The 24,884-nt window shown below is 35.3% G+C and overlaps 3 protein-coding genes across 7 annotated transcripts in view; 1 reads left to right on the top strand and 2 right to left on the bottom strand.

The window, feature by feature from the left end:
- The window catches only part of LOC120326162 (MPN domain-containing protein-like), a 135,831-nt gene that overhangs the window by 58,065 nt on the left and 52,882 nt on the right, over positions 1–24,884 (bottom strand). The gene's annotated exons all lie outside the window — the stretch shown is intronic.
- Positions 462–8,889, bottom strand: LOC120326155 (organic cation/carnitine transporter 2-like). Of its 3 annotated transcripts, none has more exons than XR_013475149.1 (11): positions 8,347–8,889; positions 7,894–8,094; positions 7,245–7,345; positions 6,635–6,789; positions 6,151–6,319; positions 5,788–5,926; positions 5,548–5,678; positions 5,101–5,315; positions 4,454–4,641; positions 4,095–4,239; positions 462–1,405 (listed from the first exon to the last, which is right to left on the bottom strand). XR_013475149.1 is itself a non-coding variant. In XM_039392394.2 (11 exons), exons 1-11 carry the CDS (start codon positions 8,524–8,526, stop codon positions 1,330–1,332), a joined length of 1,695 nt encoding a protein of 564 aa, XP_039248328.2. In that variant the 5' UTR covers positions 8,527–8,882; the 3' UTR covers positions 462–1,329. The 3 variants fall into 3 exon arrangements, 2 of the variants coding, with proteins under 2 accessions (XP_039248328.2, XP_039248330.2); XM_039392394.2 differs by having other exon boundaries at positions 4,459–4,641; positions 8,347–8,882; XM_039392396.2 differs by lacking the exons at positions 7,245–7,345; positions 8,347–8,889 and having other exon boundaries at positions 4,459–4,641; positions 7,894–8,068.
- LOC120325774 (protein STPG4-like) lies at positions 11,666–24,082 on the top strand. 3 transcript variants are annotated; one of them, XM_078112244.1, is made up of 8 exons: positions 11,666–11,929; positions 18,980–19,122; positions 21,428–21,499; positions 21,787–21,873; positions 22,075–22,304; positions 22,510–22,564; positions 22,819–22,926; positions 23,502–24,082. In XM_078112244.1, exons 1-8 carry the CDS (start codon positions 11,881–11,883, stop codon positions 23,613–23,615), a joined length of 858 nt encoding a protein of 285 aa, XP_077968370.1. In that variant the 5' UTR covers positions 11,666–11,880; the 3' UTR covers positions 23,616–24,082. The 3 variants fall into 3 exon arrangements, with proteins under 3 accessions (XP_077968370.1, XP_077968371.1, XP_077968369.1); XM_078112245.1 differs by lacking the exon at positions 11,666–11,929 and adding an exon at positions 18,460–18,545; XM_078112243.1 differs by lacking the exons at positions 11,666–11,929; positions 18,980–19,122 and adding an exon at positions 19,608–21,068.

Below are 24,884 nucleotides of genomic sequence, written 5' to 3'. Positions count from 1 at the left end.
CTTTACTATACAATTTATATGAGATTTACAAGAATCAAAAGGAAAATATCTAAATGATGGTTTACATCTTCATTTTAACAATGATCTCAAATTCTTTCAGCATCCGTGGTACGTACATCTGTTTGTTTCTACTATTGTTAAAAGTAATCGACTAAATGTATATTTCAAAAATTTCTAGCACATAGCATTGTAGTGAATACACACCGACAGAAAGCTTCTATCATCGGAAAGTTGTTGTGTGTACTTCTCTTAGAATTTGTGAAAACACCTACGTATTGCACGGACAGGAGTTTAAAATAACACCAACCGAAATGACAGATCCACAAGACATCAAAATACTGGGGATTCGACTGTAAAATAGTTATATTCCACCATTCTCTGATATACAATCCGTCAATATTTTTTTAAACTCACTATCCTATTGCCAGGTCTTACTTATTCCTATTACAGATGATGAAACATACGATTTTATATTGATTTATTAGGAAACACACATTTTCTATCTCGTGCAATGTATTACAAACCTCTTTTAGTAAATATCACCACGTACCAATAAAGAATGAATTACAAAAACAAATTGTTCTATTATGTCAAAGACAGCCTTTGTGAAAAGGTATTACAGAATAAAATTTAAGAAAGATATATATGAGAAGTAATGATAGTTAGTTGAAATTCTACACACATACCAGATGTAGTAATGCTGTATTTAAAACGTTTTTACACAATTTCTGTCTTTATACAAAATTCCTGATCTTTAGCAATCATGAGAAAATGCATTGATCTTTTACTAATTATCCAATACAGTTCTACCGCAAAGTAGCGACTGAGACATATGATTAATATTGTAATAAGTTTACGATGTTCATAATAATTACAATTTCAAAAATTTATAATGAATAATGTGGAAAGTATTTGTTAATGAGATACTAAAATTTAAATACGGCTGTTACGTTTGATCGTTAAATGACTCATCAATCATTCTCAAATTCGTCATTGAAAATTGGAAGCAATTACCAAGATGGACGACACGTTGAGATGTTGCCATCACGATAACCGCTGTCGCTGTCATGATTATCCTTTAAATTACAAATACCCTTCACAACTATATATCATTCAGTAAAATTAAACAATTACATTACCGTTAATGAGTATTTTCGATCCTGTTAAATAAATATTAAATCAGTTGAGAGACCATATGAAAAGAAATGACTAAATTTGGAAATCGACGTCAAAATCAACCGCAAAAGTCTGATTATCTGATTTTCTTAACCGTTTATATTTGGTCCTAATCTCATCGGAGTGATTTTCATATAAATAAATGTATATATTTCAAGCTAGTTGCAATTTTTCCTCCTCTTCGGGTTCCGTGTCTTCAAACTTCCTGCATATATTTATTCCGAATATCCTGTGATAAAACAGTTTATATTCATATATTAGAAACTCGCACGAAGTGTGATACTTTAGTTTAACGAATTGGTCTTTCGAATGATTGTCTACGATCATATATATATATATATCTGTAATCACATCTCATGGTGATTACCATACGCATTAGGAAAGGATATACATGTGCAAAATTTACAAACAGGTCATTCAAAGCGCAGCAAGCGATTCAACCTCAAAATATGTCGTCGTACGTTAGTATTATGTCCCTATGTGTCAGACTATCAGACGTATTTTAATTTTAAAACCATTTTTACTATAGGTTATTAATTTAAACTCGTGCGTGATGTGTTGCTATGATCACTTGAGCCTCAGTTGGAGTTAACAAATGCTAGATGGTAACGAAGTGCATTCAACTCCCGTCGGGGATATTCTGTATAAAAGGGATGGCCAATCTGCCCTCGGCCAAAGTCGCCTAAATTTTTCATAATATGTTGCGATCGACTGATCGATAATAAAGTCACACACAAAAATAAATGTGTATCAAACACAAAAAAGATTGTAGGATTGGAAAGTTATACTAATGATCTCTCTGCTTAGACAGGAACCTAGTTTACCCTAGATTCTATGAGTGAACCCACATTTTTAATAATGACTAGCCAATAAAACGTGGGCAACTTCATGATAGGATTCGTTGTATTCTGCGTTGCAATAGTGTGAAATTTTTCATAGTATCGTTTGGTTTTGGTTGGCGTAGGGCCTCCCCTAATATTTAAGAGAGAATAATACAATTTACTCTCGGTTGTCCGACTTTAAAGGTCCTCGCGCGTTTGCGCATATAAAATATAAATCCCTCCTTTTATAGAATAGGTTTCGTGGGTGGAGTTTTTACAATTTCTTTCAGACCTGTTTTCACTTGAAATAATACTGCTAGTCGATCGCGATCGATGTGTTGGCCACCCCTGCTGTGTAGTTATAGTCAATTAAGCTATAACTAAAGTAAAAAGTAAGCTGCATTTGGCTCTCTGTTTCAGATCACGACTACAGGTAGATAGATATACACAGAATAACCTCAAAATCCAAATCCTATAGTTAGAAGTGGGGATGGATATATGACTCCCAATCGTCATTTGAATAGCCACGCACATCGCACTAAGCAACGAATTAAACATGCCTTAAGAGCATAGCACCCACTGGCAACGAAATATCCATGTCGTATCAAAGTTGATCAATTACAGCATAGGTTCTCAAAGTGCTCCGTACGGAGCCCCAGGGCTCCGCGAGAGGAACCCAAGGGCTCCGCGGGCTATTCGATTACTTTTCAAAATACTGGCTAATTTTGTAACTGTTCAAAGAAGCAAGAACAGCTTTTATAAAATTTGACAATAATATAGCCTTGAAATATGGTAAAGATGCGGAATTAAAAATGACGTTATTTATGAGCTGGAGCGCAGTCAGGTTTCTTGAAAGGGTTCAAAATTGAAATCCGAAATTTCCGCGCAACATCATTTAGCAATTGAAAAAAAACGGATAACGAGATTTCTGTTGCGTAAAATATTCATTGCATGACCGATGCGAGTATTTAAAGTGTCTTGTCGTAATAATTTAATTCTGCTTCTTTACTCACGTTTCATTCGAAATTACTATTAGGATTCCTAAAAGGAAAGAGTACTATTCTAAAATAACATAAAATACGTGATAAACTGCCAACTATGAATAAATTGGAGTCGTATTTTTGCGATTTGTCAAACTTGATGTGTTCTTTCGCACTCGAGATTATTTTTAGGCAAGATAAGATCGCCGTTTGAAAAATCACAAGATCTGGGCAAAATACGAATGATTGAAATTTATTTTATTGCATGCGGCTCCGTTGGTAGTTTCAGAATGAAAAAAGGTACACCATGCGTACAATTGACTGTGTTTCAATTTCGCAGTTACTACGATAAATAACCAAAAAAAACTAACAAAACATCAAATTTTGTGATTTACAATGCCTATGAAAGCGTTTTTAATCTGACGTGAGTCTGCTGAAACCAAACTTATTGTGTGATTTTCCATTTCAAGTTTTAATATTTTAGAATGCCGTTTTTCAATCAAGAAATTTGAGCTGCGGATTTACTTCTTTAATAATTATTATTTTTAGCATTTCGTCGCAGATGACTATAATACGGTAACATGTTTTTCACATTGAACTCATAATTCCCCACGAGAACAAATAAGCAATTATCGTCGTCATTGTAGAACAATACATGTATATATATGCCGAAGGAAATTTTTGATTTAGGGAGAATAAACACCGACGTAAAGATGTTTAAAAACACGCCATGCTGACGAAAACAATCGGCGATTGTGACAAAATGCAATCGCGCACATTATTAGTGGCCTTTCAAGTCTTCCGAAAATGTCAAAAAGGAAAAGATTCGACCCCCCAATTTATTAATATGTTTGTCAAGTGTCAAATTTACAGCTTTAGTATATTTAATTTATTTTTGAAATTGACATTTATATATGACTTGTATTAACCCTATTAAAAAGGTTTAGCATTTAAGTTAGGTAAAGTACTTTTAACTTACTCAGGAATATTAATCGGAAAGTAACAATTTTAACATTTATTTTGGGGCTCCGTGAATGATAGTCAACTTTTCAAGGGCTCCGCAACACCAAAAGTTTGAGAACCCCTGAATTACAGTAAGGTTGCTTGAATGTTTTACCTTTTGTTCTCCACTGCTTCATTTATTGTATTAGGCATGGGAACTCCCGCTGTTTCAGGCATGAAGAGTATGTTGAAAACTGCAGTTACCAAGGCTAATGATCCCATGACAACGAACGGAACGTAACGAATTTGATCATTTTCTCCTAAATAAAAATTAGATTGTTGGAAGTGTAAACGAATATTTGTTTCGAGCCATTACTGATGAATTTTTTGTGCTCTCAGATTTGTGTTGTCAATAAAGAATGTTGCCAGTATTGTTCGACTTGAAATTGTATATGGAACAGAACTCATTCTATCCATAACATAAAAATATGCATTATACAGAATTTTCTGCAAATTTGATATATTCATGTGTACCTTACCCACAAACATCAAATAAGGCATTGTTATTCCACCAATCCGAGCGCATACAGATGCTACTCCTAAAGAAGTTGTACGAACCAAAGTTGGAGATATTTCAGAAGCTAAGAGATAGACCACATTGAATACCCCAGTAATTGCACACTTTCCGGTCAATACCAAGACTGTTGTAACAATTGGATAATCTAGAATAAACGAAAATGATAATATATGATCAAGGTTGCAAATAAACAGTTGAATAAAACGACGTAAATTATTAGTTGGCGCCATAACGCAATTGCCGAACATCTTGTTCCTACACATCGTTTTACTCCGCATTGGCATAAAATGGGCTGCCCACAATCTTCATCAACACCGGTGTGCAGTAGTAAACAATCATAGGTGATGGGATGAGATATTAGAACATAGCAGTAATTATTAAAAATAAATGATACGCTTGTTCTACCTGTTTAAATGTTAGCTTGTTCCGAATCAGAAATTAAGCAAAATACACGACTTGACTTAGATTTTTTATTCCCAGACTAAACACAATAGTTAAGGAACCTAATCAAATTAATTGAATAGTAACACTCTTCGATGATACGTGGTCAGTTTTTATTTTGGGAAGGTACCTGACCCCGCTTATGACTATATATTATCCTTACCTGCTCTGAGAAAAGGAGAAATTACACAACAAGATCCACTTGTGACGAGAAAGAAGAACAATGTTCTAATTCGACCTATTTTGTCAGGCAGTATAAACGAAACTACAAATGAAGGAAGTTCGACAATTCCGGATAGGAATATGTTCATCAGCCGATCTCCACTCAATTGAGAAGGGTTGAGTGAAATGGCGAAATAGACTAAACTCGTGACAAACCTGTGAATGATATGACATCGTGATGATAAAGCCATCCAAAACGGCAAAAACAAATTAGTGTTAGCAAAAATGAACAAACAATCTCAATTTGCTCAATACTGTTATTGGTGTTTGGGACTTTGTACCATGCATAGTGAGCAAGTGATTTAAAAAATGAAATAATAATAATACACTTTGCTAGGTGTATACAGTTATCATATTGCAAACGGTAAATGTACTATGATTCACGAACCAAGATAGACACAGCACAGCACATCTCAATCTCATCGTCGGGTTTTTAAGTAAATGTAGATAATTCGACTCTTTTTTCATGTCAATATGTTTCTTCGCCATTAATGCCCCTTTTGATCTCTTCGCTTCCTCCTACAAGTATGTGAAACATACAAAAAATAAATCAAATTGAACGAATCTTCTCTTTATATTCCAGTATAATTTCCAAAACAAAGTGACGAACAAAAAATTCGACACTTACTAAAGCAATGTGGAACTTGTTGTAAATATCGTCAACGTCAATAGACTTTCCATTCGTATCTGCTATATATTTCAGCAGTTGTTTTGCTTCTTTTTCTCTTCCACTCACCATTAACCAACGAAGAGATTCTGGGAAAAACCTGAAGCAATTGAATATTTTTAATGTTTTCAATATTGATACAATCTTCAAATGAACTGTCCTGATAACAGTCAGTTTAAGAATTACATTTTAGTTTACAGTTTGTCAGTGGATTTCAAAACACCAATATATAAACCGACTGTGATAGGTTGTATTGTACTCTCACTTTATACATATATATATATATATATATATCGACTACAATGTAATAAAAATATTACAAACCAGAGAAGCGGAAGATAAAATAGACCGAGAATTGCGTTGGACCTCAAATACCATCTCCAGCTCGGAAAAAAATATCCCAAGATAGGACTCATGGTGTATCCAACGCTGTAAGCGATACAACACAACATTCCAACCATCAGTTGTCTTTTCACTCCCATCATTTCCGTGGCTGGGTAAATAAATTATATATTTGCATTATACAACAAAAATAAAAGCTAAGGAGACAGTTCGAATGTTGTTAAGCACAGTACACAACATAGTACCTGTTTATTGTGCTCGTGCTTATTTCGTATGCACCTTCTTTGAATCACAATCCTAGAGGGTAATACATAATTCGAGATTTACATGCCTTTTATCAATGACACATACGTCAATTTATCAATGACACATACGTCATAATTTTTCTGTTGTTTTCAATGGGGGCTTACATATCATACGTACAAAGGAGGAAACAAACAGTGAAAACAGGGTAATGATTTATTACCAAAAACATAGGAAACGACGTAATTAACTAATCCGAAGAATCCAACGACAAGAGTGGAAATTGCATATGATTCGAAATTCCAAGAAAATCCTGTCACACCGGTCATCAAAAATTGCCCAAACGTGAAGAACAGGAATACAGGTCGTCTACCAAATCTAAATATAAAAATAAATAATAAGTATATTCAACTTTTCTGTTTATTTGCTCATAAGAGATTGACGAGTAATACCACGAATAGCTAAGCAATCACCGCACTAGTTTGAACCTGAACCACGATATCTACAGAATAGGCTGCATGGCTGTGTAAATTTTGTAGAGTTTCATAAAATGTGTAGTTGTATATGTGACTGATCATCTGTCATTTATATATTATTCGAAGCCAGCTGATTTGACGAAATATCGCGAATCTGAAAATCAATCTTTGAATGATATTTATCGTAAAATGCAATTGGAATTAGTTCTATATCATATTTTGTAACGATCAAACTACTACTTATACTTATCAATTGAATCATAAAATGACATCATGGTTTTAGAAAAAAAAATCTTTCAACCTATCCAAATCACACGAAAGTGGAATAGCCGCTAAATAATGGGAGCGTTTCCATACTTATCCGACAATATTCCAGAAAATGCTGCCAGTGCCATCCCTATCATGTAAAGTGTTATAACAAATGGAGGCTTCCACGACCCTTTGCACACCAAATCGAACTGTTAAAAAGGTAAATAGACGGCATTTGATTGCGACGTTGAACGCCCGTCAATTAAGAAGTACTGTGAATATGGACGATGATGTCTAATTTCACAAAATGAAAAATCTAGATCAAATCAGTGTGATATTCAATGTTACAAAGTCATGTACTTCTCCCGTCTGATCATAAATTAATTGTTTAAATGCTATGACTGAAAGCAAGTCGTTCGAATTATCATGAAAATAATAACTTTTTATTATATACTAAGAAAAACGGAATAAGATGTAACAAAGCATTTGACAACCAATCGTGTGATTATAAACCCATGTGAACATTTTGTAATGATAGTGAAAGCAATTTTCTTTGTCATGCCTCCTTAGATAAATTGGAATATTATGTCGATGCTCACATAAACTTACAAATAGGTATTACACAGCCATAGTGACGTCCACTGACCACTTCAATTTGAAGAATGCAACAAATGAAAAATTGTGGTTACCTTTTAGAAATCCAAGTTTCATGACATAGTAATTATGCTACTTATTACATTATTCACAAAATAGGTACCTCTGATGTAACCGTATCCATGTTTTCGTATTCCCAACCATTGGTACACGGTATCTTCTTGGGTTCCCAGGATAACGAGGAGTTCGTTTGATTGAAGGAAGCCATATCGAACATTTCGCATTCACTTCTCCTCATTCCACCAAGTCCATCACTTTCCCATGGTACAGTCAGGTTGAGAAGTTGCTCATATTCAGTGGAATTCTGCAAAAACTCTGGATCATTATTACATTATCTTGTATCAGGTGACACAATGAAATTTAGTTTCACATAATTTTGGTCTTTTTGCTTAGCACTGAAACACTAACTTAAGATTCTTTTCGCGGGCTAGTCCGGGAAGGTAATACCCAAGTTCATACAGACTACAATAATTAAAAATCACGTTAGCAACTGCACCTGGAAAATAATTCTTTAAATTGCGCCTATTAAACAAGCCTAAGGTAAGCAAGAATATACCTTTGAAACGTTGCCAAAGGCGGGTGGTACAGCACAATGAAACTTTGGTTGGTATTGTGTATAAGTGAACATGATATTGGGAAATGCATTTGGAATTCCTGCAAAAAACAGCATCACACAAACTCTCTTTTGAAAAGAACCGAATTTTCCAAGGCGATTCAAAACGTTTTCGAACTCCATCGTGTAGAAAAATATATTCGCCGGACAGATTTAAACTTTCATTAAAACAATACGAAACTAAGAATAAATAAATAGTTATTATTAGCACATCAAATTTTATTTTAAGCTAGTCTAGTTGTTTTCAAATACACAAGCAATAGTAGCTTTTCCATTCATACGTCAATAGGCAAAGTTGCTGAGAATGTCGCCAGACGCCAAAAATTTGGAATATCTTTTATTCCGAACGTTTTTGAGTAAATATCTTGGATTGACTTGGTTGCTATTGTTTTGCTTACTATAAATTTTAATCTTTCTCGCGCTATATCTACCATCATATTTGGAATCGGGCACTCATTGTCATACTACTGTCGTTTGGTGAAATTTCTAACTGCACCTGAGTATCTAATTCAGTCATACTGACGCAATCCAAGAAAATATTTCGTATTTATTGTGATGGTACCGCGTGTACATGCGACCGACGCTTTTTTGTTTCAGTCGCCTATGATCAATTCTCCTCCGGGGTGAATACGACGGCACCTCGCCCTCATGTATTGTCAGCTAATCAATCAGGATGCAGCTGTTAACCTTCGGTGAGGTGATTGCTGCAATAAACCTCTCAATTTTTAAATTCATCGGTCGTTGGAGATAAGAATGATAGATGTAAAACAGTTTATTTTTGCATAGCAGGATAATAAAGATACACTGCGCAGTGACAGCTAAACTGTAATTTTACAACCAAGTGTACATACTCGACGAACACAGTGAATTGTATGTCTTCGATCTTTACAGTCGATGTTGAATGCGGATGAATATCTCCTCAACTACAAAAAAGACATTTTTAAAACTAAACAACATCCCAAACGTATTTGCCAAACTCTCACTACTACCATCATGATTACCAAAAATTGAACAAATGAGAAACACGTATATAAAATATAATAAAGATCGAATACGGGTGAAAATACCGTATTGGCATATCTCGTTGCTATCCCAATTTTTAGGTTGGCAAGTGAAAAGCGTATTTTCGACTGTAAAGTTACAAATTTGTTTACAGTGTGTAATTACATACTTTCCAACTACTTTTGCTTTTCTGCACTGTATAATCGAACAATATTAAAGTGAAAAATAATTCAAAGGCGGCATTACATCAAACATATTGCTTGTATTACATGCTGGCGGTGTGACATGAAACATCGTCTCCTTCCGATGGACACGTAATAAAAGTTTATGACGAGGAGAAAAGAGTATGACGAAGTTCAATGACATTTTATTGGATTTATCAATTTAAAACAATATCAACACGAACATTTTAGCAGTTTGGCTTAGTTACATGTGCGCTTTTATAAATTACATTTCTTACTGACATAAGATATTCAACTGGATAGCCAAAATGTTTTTAAATTAATGAATAGTTTTTTTTTAAATTCCTATTCCAAATTGGTCTTGTCAATACAATGGGTTCAACATAATTTACCGAAAAGAGAAATCTTGAGATATTTAATTTAATGATGCAGATGAGTTGAGATTGATTGGTTTTTAAAGAATAAAGTAGAATGAAGTCTATTTATTTCCAGACCACCGGATGTCGAATGCTCAAATTTTGAAGAGAAAACATCTTAAATTATTCACAAAATCAAATTAAATGCATTTTCCAACCGTGCTGAAAGTACCAATACGAAAGAACATAACAGAAGCCATGCAAAACTTCTTCAGTGATTATTTTACATCAGTTGTTAGGTACTTGACAAATATTTGCAGTTCCTCGAACTTTCCGTATAAACATTTTCTGCTTTTTTCACAGATTTCATATGCTTTGGTTTAATTTTCAAGATTTGCAAAAATTTGCCGGTTCTTCTAATTGCTGGTTGTGCCCTAGTTCAGTACGATATTTCTTGACGTGAAATAGGAGTAGGCTAGTCGCGGATCAAAAGTCGAGTCTACAACATTTTGGCGCAATTGTTTTCACCTCGAAACTAATTTCTTTTCGCGTTAATAAAACGCTACAACTTGTCATATCTTCCCAATTATACCTTAACACACGAACCAAAAAACTAGGGATGGGAAATCAAATATTTCAAGCAGTACCGGATACTTCCTACAGTCGATTTGAGGCCAGGACGTGGAGGGTCGATATATTATACTCCGTTCAGAAATCGCAGAAAGATCGGAAACGTCGACTGATTTTGTTGTAATGAATGAATGAAATAACGATGAATACTTTTATCGGCGTGATTATTTCGCCGGCCGACACCCTATCGTCGGTAAACTATCTTTCTGTAAATTATTCGTATTCAGTCCGAAAAACGCAAAAGATAATAAGCGATTATCATGAATTTTCAGCCCAAATAAATTTGTTCAAATACTTATCTTCAGTTTTGGCTTTAATCGTTCTTATTGCTATTTGTAAATTAACCCCCCATCTTTTAGTACACTATATTGTCAATACGTCGGGAGGTGAATTTTGTGAAAGCAGTCGTTTCATCCTTCTGCTTGTATTTCTATCGCGTCTTCATTATTTTGGCAAAAAATAAAACATCCGTGGAGTCATCGTTGCTTATAACAATGCGGGTATATACCGTCAGCAAATCCCTATTGTTGCAATCTTCATTAAAATCTTGCAAAAATCGACAATAATGTAATTTCACATGGCTTTTCCTTTAATAATCCGCGGAACTTTTCATATAACACCTTATCATCCAGTCTCATATTTCGAAATTTACAAAACGGTCCATGACTTATCTTAATTAAAGCTCGTCTGAGTGTTTTTCTGATTTAGTGTGTGCTTTTAGTATACGCTGTAGGCACAATCATATACAAGTTGATGGAATTTCGGTAATCTGTGCAAAAATATTAGTTAAATCTTATTTGCTGTAAATCGGTTTAACTCAGATTCTTTAAATTAGGACGAAACAAGTTGATCATAACAATCCATTGTTCGCGTTGCAGGCGATAGCCCGGGGACAAATATAATGTTTTGATCGGAAAATCAAGATCAGATCACCTGCCGTGCTTGATAGCACTTTAACTTAGGTACCCGATTTAATATATAGAGAAGCACGTCACGGTTTGTATTATGAAAGGTGGGGTGGAAGGCGGCTGGGGCGGGGCGTGGAGAGTCAAGACAGAGAATGACAATATAAATAAAGTACTGTAAAGTTGTGACGATCAAGTTGGCAATAATATATCAATTGTTGGGAGTGAGTTTGCAGACTATTGCAAACTGAGAATGTAGGTTTATCGAAGTGCATTGTGGAAAAGTACTTTTTCTCAATTGTATAAAATTTTTAGATAACCAACGACAAATATTGTAGTGAACACGATTCCTAACTACCTGTACTGGCAATGTATATATGTGCTCGTGCAATTCTACGGTGAATGACGTCGAATAATTCCAAAGAAGCAAAAAAATACAGATACTGCGACGGTGAGGGGAAACCGCTTCTTCGGAAGCATTGTTGTTGTTGTTAATATCTTTTATGACGTTTATAACACCTGTGGTATTTTGCGCCATTTATCAATTTGAATTAAATATTCTATACTAACATATTATGCAATATCGTAACAAAGAAATAGATATAGAAATAAATTAATTATAATAAATATTAATCTTACATATTTCTGCCCGTAGACAAAACAAATTCAATAACATTGCCAATCATATCAATGTCACAAAGAACTTCTTCCAAAGTCAGTTCCAATTTAAGTTTTTTGGCTTGGCGAATGACTGGGATTCTCTGATGATGATATTACTGACAATGCAGTATGTAGGGGGATACGGTCTGAGGTATAAAAAAACATTCTTTGCAATATTCATCGGAATGGCAACCAATTTTATGTAAATGAGCATTCAGGGCGCGATGATTGGTTTGCAGGCGGAATAAAAGAACATTATATTTAGGTGATAAATTATCGTTCTCGAGTCGTGATATTATTGTGGGAAAAATCTTTTATTGACTTGCTAATACGTGTTCCGGTCTTGTTCTTGCGATCCACCTGTAGTATTGCATATAGCTCCGATGTATGCGGAGAAACGATGTAAATTTTTTTTCTCCACTTTCGATTGAGGTACATAATATGCAGCACCCCACCGATTTTTTTAACCGTCTGTGAATACTTGCAAGTACTCTTGATAGTTTTCGTGAACATGGTCAAGAAATGCCTATTGAAGTATTGTTGGCGAATATGTTCTATCATGAATCGTTAACGATGAATCAATTTGCGGTGGCTTCATTATCCGAGGGGTGCAGGGCGGGCTTTCGCAACTGACAATTACTGCAACAGAGAAGTCGTTAAAAAGGTGTTAGATGGTTTCATATTAAATGTTGCAAAATTCAAATGTACGCGGGTTCAAATGTACGTGGGTTCAAATGTAATGGAACCATTTAGAATATATCCAATTTTTTATAATATTACTCATTTATAAATTAGAAATTAGATTTTTGGCTAGTCCCGCATAAGGATATCTAAAACAACCGCTGTTGCAAAATAGAGATATATCTTTATCCCAATTTGGCAGTTGAGATTTATTATTCGAGTGATGTTTTTCTCAGGTGCATGCAATTCATCGAAAGTTGTCGTCCAATAAAAACTAACTTGTTATTCTTATATTACGTCTAAATGCATCTCACCCAGCTCAGTATTTTCCAGGTATATGTTAAATTGGGAAAGCAAAGTGTTGGACAAGTTTTATAAGTGGGACAAGTATGAAAAGTGGGATGAGCAGGACAGGTGTGAGACAAAGAGAGCGTGTGTGAAACAAGCGAGAAAGATACAGAATAAGGGGAGTGTACATGGGATAAGCAATATAAGTGTGGTAAAAGCAAGTCAAATGCGAGATAAGCGAGACAAATTTTATTCAATCAGGACAATTGTGGAACAAGCAAGAAAAGTGTGCGCCATACAGAAGGAGGGTGGGACAAGCTTAACAATTTTGCTAAAAGCAAGTCAAAGGTGGAACAAGCAGTGCAAGTGTGAGACAAACAAGACAAGTGGGACACGTTTGGTACATGCAGGGCAGGTTTATAATAAGCAGGACAAGTGTGGGACAAGCAGTGCAAGTGTGAGACAAGCAGAACAGGGAAAATCGGGAACGGTTGAGAAAAGCTGGATAAATATGAGACAAGCAGGACAATTGTGGGGACAAGTGGAAAAAAGCTGGAAAAGTTTGAACAAACAGGAGCAGAGTGGGACAAGCAATACAAGTGTGGTAAAAGCATATCAAATCTGGGGCATGCCAAGCAAGTGTGAGACAAGCAAGACAAATTTGATTCAATCATCAGGACAAGTGTGGGGCAAGCAGGACAAGTTTGATACAAGAAAGGCAGATTTGAAATAGGAACGACACGTGTGGGACGACCAATACAAGTGTGGTAAAAGCACGACTCATTCCTGCGACAGCAGGATAAAAGTTAGACAAGCAGAACAAGCGGGACAAGTGTATTTGAATAATATATGCCTACGCAAAAGCATTAGAAATACAAGTATGAAAGTTGAAAACACAGACAGCTGTTTGCCGTGTCTATTCTACGTCTTACCAACGAAAATGTGACAAAGATGGTTAACATATCTATAATTAATTTTGCGAATATCTTTTGAATGAGCTTTGTTTACAAATTTACGCTTCATTGGTCTTTACTGCTGAACGCTGGTCATTGAATATAAATATACGAAGAGAAATTGCCCCTGTGGTCTGAGAGCCAATCACATTAATTACACCCGATTGGAAGTTAAGCAATTTCGGGCTCAGTTAGTACTTGCATGGGTTACCTAATAGGAATATCGGGTGTCGTGAGATTTTTTTTATTTGCAAACGATAATACTGATTCATGCCATTTGATTATGTTATTCCAATTACTGGTCAGTACTTTTGGTCGGCAATTACAAGATTGCTAAGAAAGTTTATACCTGTATTTAACAGTCGGTTATATTTTACACTTGATTAACGTTTCAGGGGGTGGCCGTACATTTGAACCCATGCGTATATCCACGGGTTCAATCTATATGCGGGTGCTAAAACCCATGGGTTAGGGTTAGTATGGGTTTAACTATCCGTGAAACAAAAAAAATCCCATAGGTGCAATAGCATACAGGTGCAATTGTCATGGGTTCAAATGTACGTGGGTTCAAATGTAATGGAACCGTTTCAGGGATGTTCAGGCATAGACGGTGAAGCGCTGAATTTATTACTGGAACATGACTGACTTATTTAAACGTATTGTTTGAAAAAGTAGTTGTAAGCATGTAGACCTGACAACTTTTGTTGTCTTAGTTAAAAATAGCTCAAGGAATTTGATAAGATTGCGTTCAAATTCAGTTATGGCACGAGGCTTATTGTTTTCCACCTGTAACACTGTAAATATTGTCCATAAATTGTAACTTTTTACGTCACACTTACATGGCCCGCTAGTTTAGATGGGCACACTTTTTGACCCCTGGTCCAAAAACAGTGCCCACCTCTGATGCAGACCATGTGGGCGTAGCGTAGATATTTTAGCGTGTTATGGGTTCTTGAACTGAATTCTAAGAGCAACGAAGTTTTTTCGGAATGAAATGTCAAAATTTTTTTTTTAACAAATATCAAGTTTTTCCCCCATTTTCATCACAATTTTCTGTAAGCTCGTCAGTTTTATAATAGGCGACAATATTTTGGTCCGTTTGTCGGTAATCGCGTGGAACAATAGGTCGATTTTATTAACATCGTTTTTTTTTTAATGTTGGTCCGGCTCAATAAAGATTTAATGTTTTCTAAGATATAGGAAAAAATGAAATCATTGCAATATATATGCAAGATGAATTCATAGTATTAGCTGGTCAGAATGTCAAGGTATGATATTCTTACCATGGCATTCGAACGTTATGGTAATGATAGTGTATTATCATGTATATTGTGATTGATTTAAAAAGGGGAAAATTTCGAGACGCAAATTGAATTGAAACAGTTGGTGTTTAACAATTAAATTTTAAACCCGTCTTGAAGCTTTGGAATACGGAGCATCTTTACAAGATGTGGATCAACTTAAATTTCCTTACTTTAAGTTTGCTCATAACAGGATTGCAATACGACCACACCTGAAGTGAAAAAATTACTAATATTGCATAATATAATACAGGGGTGGCCAACACGTCGATCGCGATCGACCGCCACGTCTCGAGTAGTCGATCGCGTCTGATGTTGAGTGAATTTAATAACAAAATGGCCTTGAACCAGCTTCATGCAGCTCCTGTTGTGTGTTTTAAAACAGAAAGAATACAGTACCGTACTGGTACATGCGCAAAACGATATACACACATACCATTTGAGTCTGAGCAAGTTTGATAAGGTTTAGGAATGAACGTGTCGAATATCATGCGTCTTGACTGACAAACGATCCTACGCTAACTTCTGCAATATGCAAAAAGTATTGTCTCACTTCAAGAGTAGTGTGATAAATTTTATTTGCAGTAGCAGTGACATCAGAATGCCCAATTGTTTATAATTCCAAGCGAGCGAAGAATCGGACTTGAAGGAAATTGTAAATTGGATACTGAAGTTTGATCAGTCATATACCATTTATGGTTTGAGAATACTTATGTTTCACTGTTTTAGATAATACATGGATACCGACCTAAAAAGTAGGCAGGCCTGTGATCGGAATTGTATTATTTGAATAAATGATGAAGCATTTACTCCGGGTACAATTACATAAATCAAATTAAATGGAACATAAAAAATACAAATTTTTGTGGCGATTTCATTAAGAATGCACCGACAGAGCCGAGCTTATTGGCAGCTGTGGAATTTTTGTGTGCGTGTGTGTATAAGTTATCTGCATGTTCAGTACTCATTCGGTTTTGTGTTTGACCTTATTATCGATCAGTCGATCGCGAGTTATTGAAGATCGATCGATCGATCGAAAGCTGGTTGGCCACCCCTGATATAATATGTTGAAGGGTTAATTTTTTTTTTTAATTTAGTAAACAAATTTCTCAGTGAATGAAATAAAAAAAAATATGTATACTTGCATGTGATGACAAATCATATATATATATACATTATTTGAAGATTAATATTCAAATCCTATTAAACCCAATCTTAACCTGGGTTCGATCGAACCCCTGGGGTTGGGTGAAGCTGTTTCGGGGATTCGACGAAAATCCTCTGAAATAATTTAACACTATATTTTACCGCAGACATCCAAACTTCCACGTTTAGCTTAACTATGTGCAGTTTCGCATAGATACAAGTTTTATTGCGACTGTCGATGATACTAATATCTTATATCCCATTTCATTGAAAACTTGTTATATTGCCACATTTGTCGCACGCTTTGTGTACCTCTGTATGATAGCGTTAGATGCTTCTTGCTTGTGGAAATATCTTATGTTGTTATGACAAACCTCATGATTTTAAGCTGAATATTCGCGTCAACGTTCATATTCAAAATCTACTAATAAAATGTAGCTTATTTTTATGCACAAATTGAATCAGATGTAAGTGTACACGATTGAATATGAAATCTGGGCGTATATGAAATTCGATAAATGATAGAATTCGCAGCAAAGAACATTTTATGGCAGAACTTTGCCTAAAATTATCATCACCCGTCATGGACGACCTTAATGATGCTGATGAGTCATACCGTATTTCTATTTCTTTAAAACGATCCTTTTATCCAGATTGTTATTTGATGTCTGGAATGTGAATAACTTGGGCTATCGACGATTTCAATACATCGTTTTAGTTTCGCATTTCCGAAGTTGTAATTTTTGCCTTGGTAGTTTTCCCCCATTTCTGCCACACTCTTATTTTCTGCCAACAAGCCACCCTGCCGCGGACGCTATTGTGGCACAGCAAAAGTTATTTCGACACGATGTATGATTATGTAAGTTTACACCACAATGAGTTTGTCCGAAAAACTCTTTGCAATTCCGAGGAGTTTTTTGTGAAATATCTCAACCAAGAACGACTATGAGTAGTTGTTCTTTTGTTGCAATTTCTGTTGCTATGCAAATAACCAGTGGCGCACCAGGTGCACCGATGGTGGTTGATATCCTTTTGGGAATGTATGTTTTCAAATTCAACCCTAACGCAACAAATTCCTACTCTGTCAATCGAAGGCGGTTGCATTTTCTATAACCTTGCATAAAATTAGCTTCGCCCTTTGTTCTTGTTGCACCCATGGTTTTAACTGTTCAAACCAATCGAGGTTCGACGAAAGCTCCTAGCTAGGATAACGTAGGAGATAGGCAGGCTCTCAGAGGTTGAGAACTACTGATTGCACTAAAGTAAGCTGCAACCGAATAAACGCAACAATACATCAAGATAGTAAAGAGAGTTTGCTTGGCTTTGCGATGTGTAATATATAAATGGTAAAAGATTTGGAAATCCATACCGGCTATAGGCAGCGTCATTTTTGATCAAATTATCAATCAAACTCGACTAATTCAAAATTATTATTATCGCCATTTGATTTTTGGTTATTTTAACTCAATATCGCATGGCATAGAGCCATAGAAGACGGCACGCGCTTCTATGTCCACATTCTATATGAAATGAGATATCAAAGAAATGCAATATATTATATATTCCATTTGTAATATTCAATTGTGATTTAAAGGTATAGCTATATAATGGAATCGTTGTTTACATCGCTATATAAGATTTCACCATGTGTTGTAGTCCAAAAGATCGACAATTTAACTTCACTTGGTATCGCCATCCTTGATCAAGTATGTGGTTCGTTATTGTTATGGATCTATCTCATAATTCTTACTTGATCAAAGGCAATCAATACTGATACAAGTTTATTTTACCGAAAGAGTGACTTCATTTGAAAGCAGGGTCGTTCGCCGCCGGTAGCAACACCCATTATTCAGGTGCCCTTTGTGTAGAATGAAAGGACCAGTCTTTGGTTTATATAATACTGGAACGTGTTTATACAACAGTAGGACAGAAGACTGCAACAGATGTAACCTCCTTTGTGTATTGAAAAATAAATAGGATAATATAAGTTTGATGCCGCTCCAGATTTCAAAAAGTCAGTTTAAACTCAAAATATGATGTAAGCAAAAAATTTAAACAATTTTAGTTAGTCCTTATATATGGACGTATTCAAATAGCCATCACAGGAATTTATTGCAGGAACTGAGAATACGGTAGTAAATGCAATATTGAATATCTGCATAAGACCAAATCACCGTTGAATTCATCATCGAATGTAACGAATATTTCTTTAAGGGGCGGGGGAGGCCAGGGTTTTGGCGAATGAATCATTGATAATTTAAATAAAAGTACATAAAAACCTGATGTTATTATTATTTTAACCACCAGACAAGCACAGTATGCTGTACTTATGCGAATATGTATCGAAAAGTTAGCTTGTCGGATAAATAAAACCACATAATAATTGGCATCTTATAGTATTTATCAAACGCAAAATAGTAGTAGCTTTCCGTATAAATTATTGTTTTCATTTATGTATTTTTTATTCCTTAGTTAATAACATACGCCGATTTGTCATTGAGTGTTTCATGATGACGTCACAGACTGCACCATTATTTCGCCATTCTTCAAGGACAAGAAGACCACCAACACGTGACGTGTTATCGATGAGAGAACTACGAGCCATACCAAGGCGGGTGAGTTCAATTGAAGGTTCATTGTCGCAGAAATCGTCTGTACGGAACAGACTACAAGCTCGGGCCGAAACGGCGCGAATGGTCTATCAAGCAATCATGTTCGATTATTATTTTTTCACTCATTTAAAAAACCTTTTATGAAACGCAAAAGTCGGTAGTTTTATCATAAAACATTGCCAAGCTCAACTTGGTTATTGAATTATACATAAGGTGTAGCGTCTATCAGTGTATTGGTGAAGGTCGGAAATCGAAAAACAAACATGCTAAACGTAGTATGGGGTAAATGTTTCTTGAAATACGTTAATGACAGTGGCATACTTTTTTTTAACACGAATGTGAATTTACTAATAATTAATAAATTATTCCCTAACAGTTGATTTTGTAAATGGATTCAAAACTTTTAGTAAATTCTGATAAACAATGAAACTATTTGCCAAAATTCCCTAAAATTGTGTGCACAAATTTGGGTTGGATTTCATAGTTCGGCTTGGTTGACGCGTGGGTGGGTGTATGGTTTTCAAAGATGTAATATTAGAGTTACCGCCTACATGTTAAACATGGACAGCAGGGAGCGTCTCGTTTTACGGTTGTAATTGCTTGGCGGTTTACTGTAAACCTTTAAGGCTTTTGTATTGGTCTACTTAACTATTTGTGTAACTCGGATAAAAACTATTCTGTATATGTGTATTCAAGAGACAACCACAGGTTGTAAAATCAGAACGTTAAACAGCAATACACAGAGCAGGTCTTTGTGAGTTTGTACAGCGGAGGTCTATGACATACGATAAATTGACTATTTCTCTGGTCTAATTAATTTTGAAAATATTTGCTAACATCCATCCTGATATACAATGTTGGAATTATTTTATTTAACTGTAGTTTGAACATTACAAAGCACTGACAGTGACAGAGGAATAGCTAATTTTCATTAGGTCCTTTCGCGTTTAAAAATTGCTTATATTATATAGGTTTGTTGGTTGAGCAGGCGTAATTTAACATAGAATTGGTTAAGATGTTTATGAGGAATTGATGTAAACTACGTAACTACGAAAAAAATTCAGTTCTGAAATGGAATATATAAAAAAGGCTTCTGCTGCGATAAATGGTTTGAAACATGAGCTATATTTTCATTTAACATCATAAGAAATCCTATGCTTCATATATATATATATATATATTGATTATCTAATTTCACTCGAAAAGTTAATGCTTTTTGTTGTTATTTCAAAATTTGCTGATATAATATTGACTTAGACTCAAGGATGAATTGTTTTCACCGATCATAAGATTTTTGTTTACGCAGCATTCTGACCAAAGCATAAATTTGCCATACTCTATTTCTCAGTCTTTACTACTGAACAATGTAAAGAGTATAGCGCAAAAAGAGTCGTTATGCATATGCCTTTTTTAGTATGAATCACAGTTAGATAGTAATCTAGCGGTGAGGTTCGATTTTTCATACATGGCTACATAAATGAAGTTACTCTGTAATTAGCTTGAGGGATTTTCTTCCACTTGGTTACTTAAACTCTTCCCAGTGGGTTACGGGCGTGTATTTATCAGCCAAAATATATATCCAATATATACGTTCAAGTGCATTTTACAATGACGAGGTTTGATCATAAAAGGCGAAGTTCAGAAAATTATTATTCCAAAATATTGTAGTAGCACCAAAATATTGTAGCAAGTTTGCATCGTACAAATGCGTTGTTATCTAATTACGATAAAAACTACGAGGAGCAATGCTAGAGAAAATAATTCTGACCCTATACAGTACAGTATTTATTAGTGCAGTGGGATTTGAAAGGAGGTCCCATGTACTCGTTCATTTAAAAATGAAACGGACATACAATATTAAATCACGTCACGGAGTTAGCCGGAAGAATACTTTGGCTTCAGACTTAGTAACAACGCAGTCAAGTCGCCTGTATTCAACTTACACAAAAGTAAGATTCGTATAAACGATTTTTGTAAGCTACATTTGAATCAGGACATCTAAAACCAAAACACACTAGCACTCATGCGTATCATGATTATTTTTAGCAAAAATAAACTGTCGTAATCGAAAGATAGTTTGTGATTAAATCATTCATGAAATGTGGATAAGGATGAATCACGGCCATGTACAATACCAGTCAGTCAGTTAATCGTTTATTTGTCACCACAAAAAATAAGGGATTAAAATAAACATGGACTAACCATCTCTAACGAATTATGACTCTGCTGTGAATATACCAGTGTCCTTTTTGCCGCATCCAACCTGGCAACAATTCAAATATGTTCTTTATAATTTGTTTTCGTGCAGGGAAGAAAAACTCCTCAAGATACTTTTGAACCGCCAAAGACTGACAGAGAATGGTGGAGAGTTACACTGAAGGTACTGTTGCAACAAACATGAACCAGAATTAATTACTGAAATATTTCTAATGACTGATTAGGTATATATTTTTTATAGGCCCACTATTTATAAATGCATTTTCAAAGATTGTACTATTGCGATTTGAGATTTTTGGCGGCATTACACCCTATCCCATGTTGCAATTGATATCAACAACCATAAATTTTCAAGACGCGGTAAAACTCTGGAATGATCAGTACATTCAGTATAATATACAATTTTTACAATGAATAATGAACAAACTTATCACGAGCCTTGCCTTACAGGAAACGCCAGTTCCGGGAACATATGAATTTCGAGATTTTCTAGAAGATAAAGAACTAAATAAAATCAAAGCGACGTACAATTTCAAGGTAGATTCTATGTCTGATTATTTTATGTATGTAACCTTTTGAGATCGTTACAAATATATATTGGTGCATTACTTAGCGTTGACAGCGAATGGCGCTTTAGCGGCAAGTTTTGTCATTTTTCGACTTTGAGCAAGGAATGGCAAGAGCATTGCGTACTACTTTGTTCCAATTGCTGTAGAAAATCAATCAAGCTTTTTTCAGGGCGAAGGACGAAAAAAGCAGTGGGGAGTTGTTAAAAATGGGCGAGTTTTACTCCCGGGTGCATACGAGTATCAGGATTTCGTTTATAATCTCGAAAAACTTCCATTGACGTACACCTTCAAAGATTCCGGTAGAGCACGTAATTTGCCCGGGATCAAAGATAAACACGTGAACGCCGCACCATGGCAGTACGAGACAGTGCGAAAGCCAGTTGAAAAGAAACCCATATGGTTAGTAAAGTTGGTTGGTAAGCTACCTTTGCAAAAAGCACTGGACAATACCGGCATATTTGTGGGAGTTTTACATTTACCCAACGACGGTTGTCGTAGAGTATTTTTGATAACATTCGTCTAATATTTCTTGTGTTTTGTCGAGAAACAAATATAATTATTAAACATAAAAAAAATTTGATATGATTAAAATGTTGTTTTTCAGGCACGGATCCTTCAAATCACAGTCTCCACGATTCCCAGCAAAGTATTTTGTACCGGTATGTAGTATCCCATACACAATTGAACTTAAATTAATCATAAATCATACTATGACAACATAGAATAAAGCTCATACCATCCCATTACTTTCACCTATCTAGTACTATTCGAGGCGATGAAAAATGAACCGCTGAATTAAAAACAATGTCTTATAGAGTTCATATTGCCACAAATGATTAAAAACATGGTTATTATTCCAATTCAGTTGTTCATATATATATATAACTACGTATTTCTCGATTTTTTTCGACAGAAAGAAGGTCCTCCTCCTGGCTATTACGACCCCGCTAACCAAGAAACTAAGTGTCAAATATCATCAAGTTTCGTATCAAGAACGCCGAGATTTTCTACATCTCAAACGGTAATATCTTATGCTTACAACAGATAATACTAAGTCTAAATTTAAAACAAGACAGCTGTCTTGACACTGATATATGTTTAATTAATATATGTTTTTGTAACTATAAACTCGTTGAATGCGCAAAATTAAATATTTTGTTTTGTGGTTTGTGCAATTATCAATAAATATATCTCTCAAAATTAGTTACTAAATAGAAGAAATACTAGGAATGGAGGGGTATAAATAATAATTATACCCGAAAATATATGGCAAAATACAGCAGCAATTTAAAGAGCTCTAACGCAATGCCAGTAGAGGGCCTATAGCCATATCCTCTCTTATTCAGAAGATTGGGTTAAACGTCAGTCTTCGGAGACTATAGCTGTTTTAAAAGAAATAGAAATATAGCTAACAAGACTTCTATAAACGAGAAAGAATGCAAAAATCCTTTTATATTGACTATAACAATTAATTAGTTATTGATGATAGATACCGTAAATTAAAAATTGAAAGTGCCTCCAAGTTACATATAGGTAATAATAATCTCCAGAACGGACCATGACCATGATCAAATCATTGTCATATTTATCATTCAGAAAGTTCCAGGACCGGGTTCGTATGCTTCGACTTATCAAACTCCGCAGACGAGTACGTTGATCAAGATGGGTCGAATGCACGGATTGTTTTTCAGAAACGCTTTTGAAATATAAACGGGACTTCTGCAGGAAACATAAAGAAGGACAGTGATATCACCGTAGATATGGGGGAGTGTTCTTCATGCCCCATTTTTGTTCAAAATAACGAATATAAACCAGTTGGATGCATTGCAATATCAAGACAACAGACGAATACAACTATACAAGTATTATGGAACCGTTTGATATATATAATCCCACCGCCAACGTAAATCTACGTGTCGTTCCCACTAGATGTGGTTCCCTGCTACTGTCTTCATAATACCTGCAATTTATTTCGCAACAGTAGATAGATATTTCAAGAATCCTTTACGGTGACGATGAGCGAGATGACGAAAAGTGAAGAATCGATAACTTATTCGTAATATTGAGCCATGGTTTATTATTTTTGATACGCTTATGCCCCTAAGAGATTATTCACACATTGCCTATATTTTGTATTTTCCTCATTTATTTATATCCCATAAATGCCGATTGCTGAATTCTGTATTGTTTTTTGTGCAATGGCACATACGTTCTAATTAAGCTTAGTGAGTTATGTTCCAGCTGGCATTCTAAAGATTTGATTGTTGACAGATTCGACGAATTTGCAAACAGATCCAGTATTGAGGTCGCTCTATAACCAATAATATTTACTCTACCTGCGTCCTTGATCAACGCATTAGCGTAAAAATATTATTATGCCTATTCATTTAAGGATGAGGACACCGTTTGTTCGCCTTAGTTTATTTTCCGTTAGTATCCAATGTGAGGACGGCCAACGTCGCAAGGTCAATATTAATTCCAAATGCATACTGTATCTAGTTACGTCGACCGGACTGATGAAGGTCGGGAGCTTTAGCAGAATGGCAATATTTGAAGACCCATCGCATAAGCCATTAGCATACATCAAAACGCATAGCGTTCGCTTACACAAATCTTCCAAGGTGTAAGGAACACCTGTAAATAACAAGAAATAAGCTAAAGCCATAAACTTTATCGACGCGTTCAAAGATAAGAGTAGGCTTCCCAGGATCAGATTATCAAGAGTCCCACAAATGCCCGACTTGATCTTCTGGAGTTAGTCACATTGAACGATTCGCACACAGAAAGAAGGGCATAAGGCTGCGTGCACTATAAATGCTGTATGCTATCGTAAGACAAGAATGCAGGACTCGTATGACGCAACTCGAAGCTGACAAATTCGAAGAGCAAAATGACTGAAGCTCAAGACAATGTTTGTGAATGCATTCACACATCTTATATGCTATTATGTTTGCGATATTCTATTTATTGTTATACCGT

This window comes from Styela clava, chromosome 4, assembly GCF_964204865.1.
Source record: "Styela clava chromosome 4, kaStyClav1.hap1.2, whole genome shotgun sequence".
NCBI classification, from domain to species: domain Eukaryota; kingdom Metazoa; phylum Chordata; class Ascidiacea; order Stolidobranchia; family Styelidae; genus Styela; species Styela clava.
The sequence above is the reverse complement of the archived record's forward strand: the minus strand, read 5'-3'. Positions and strand labels throughout refer to the sequence as shown.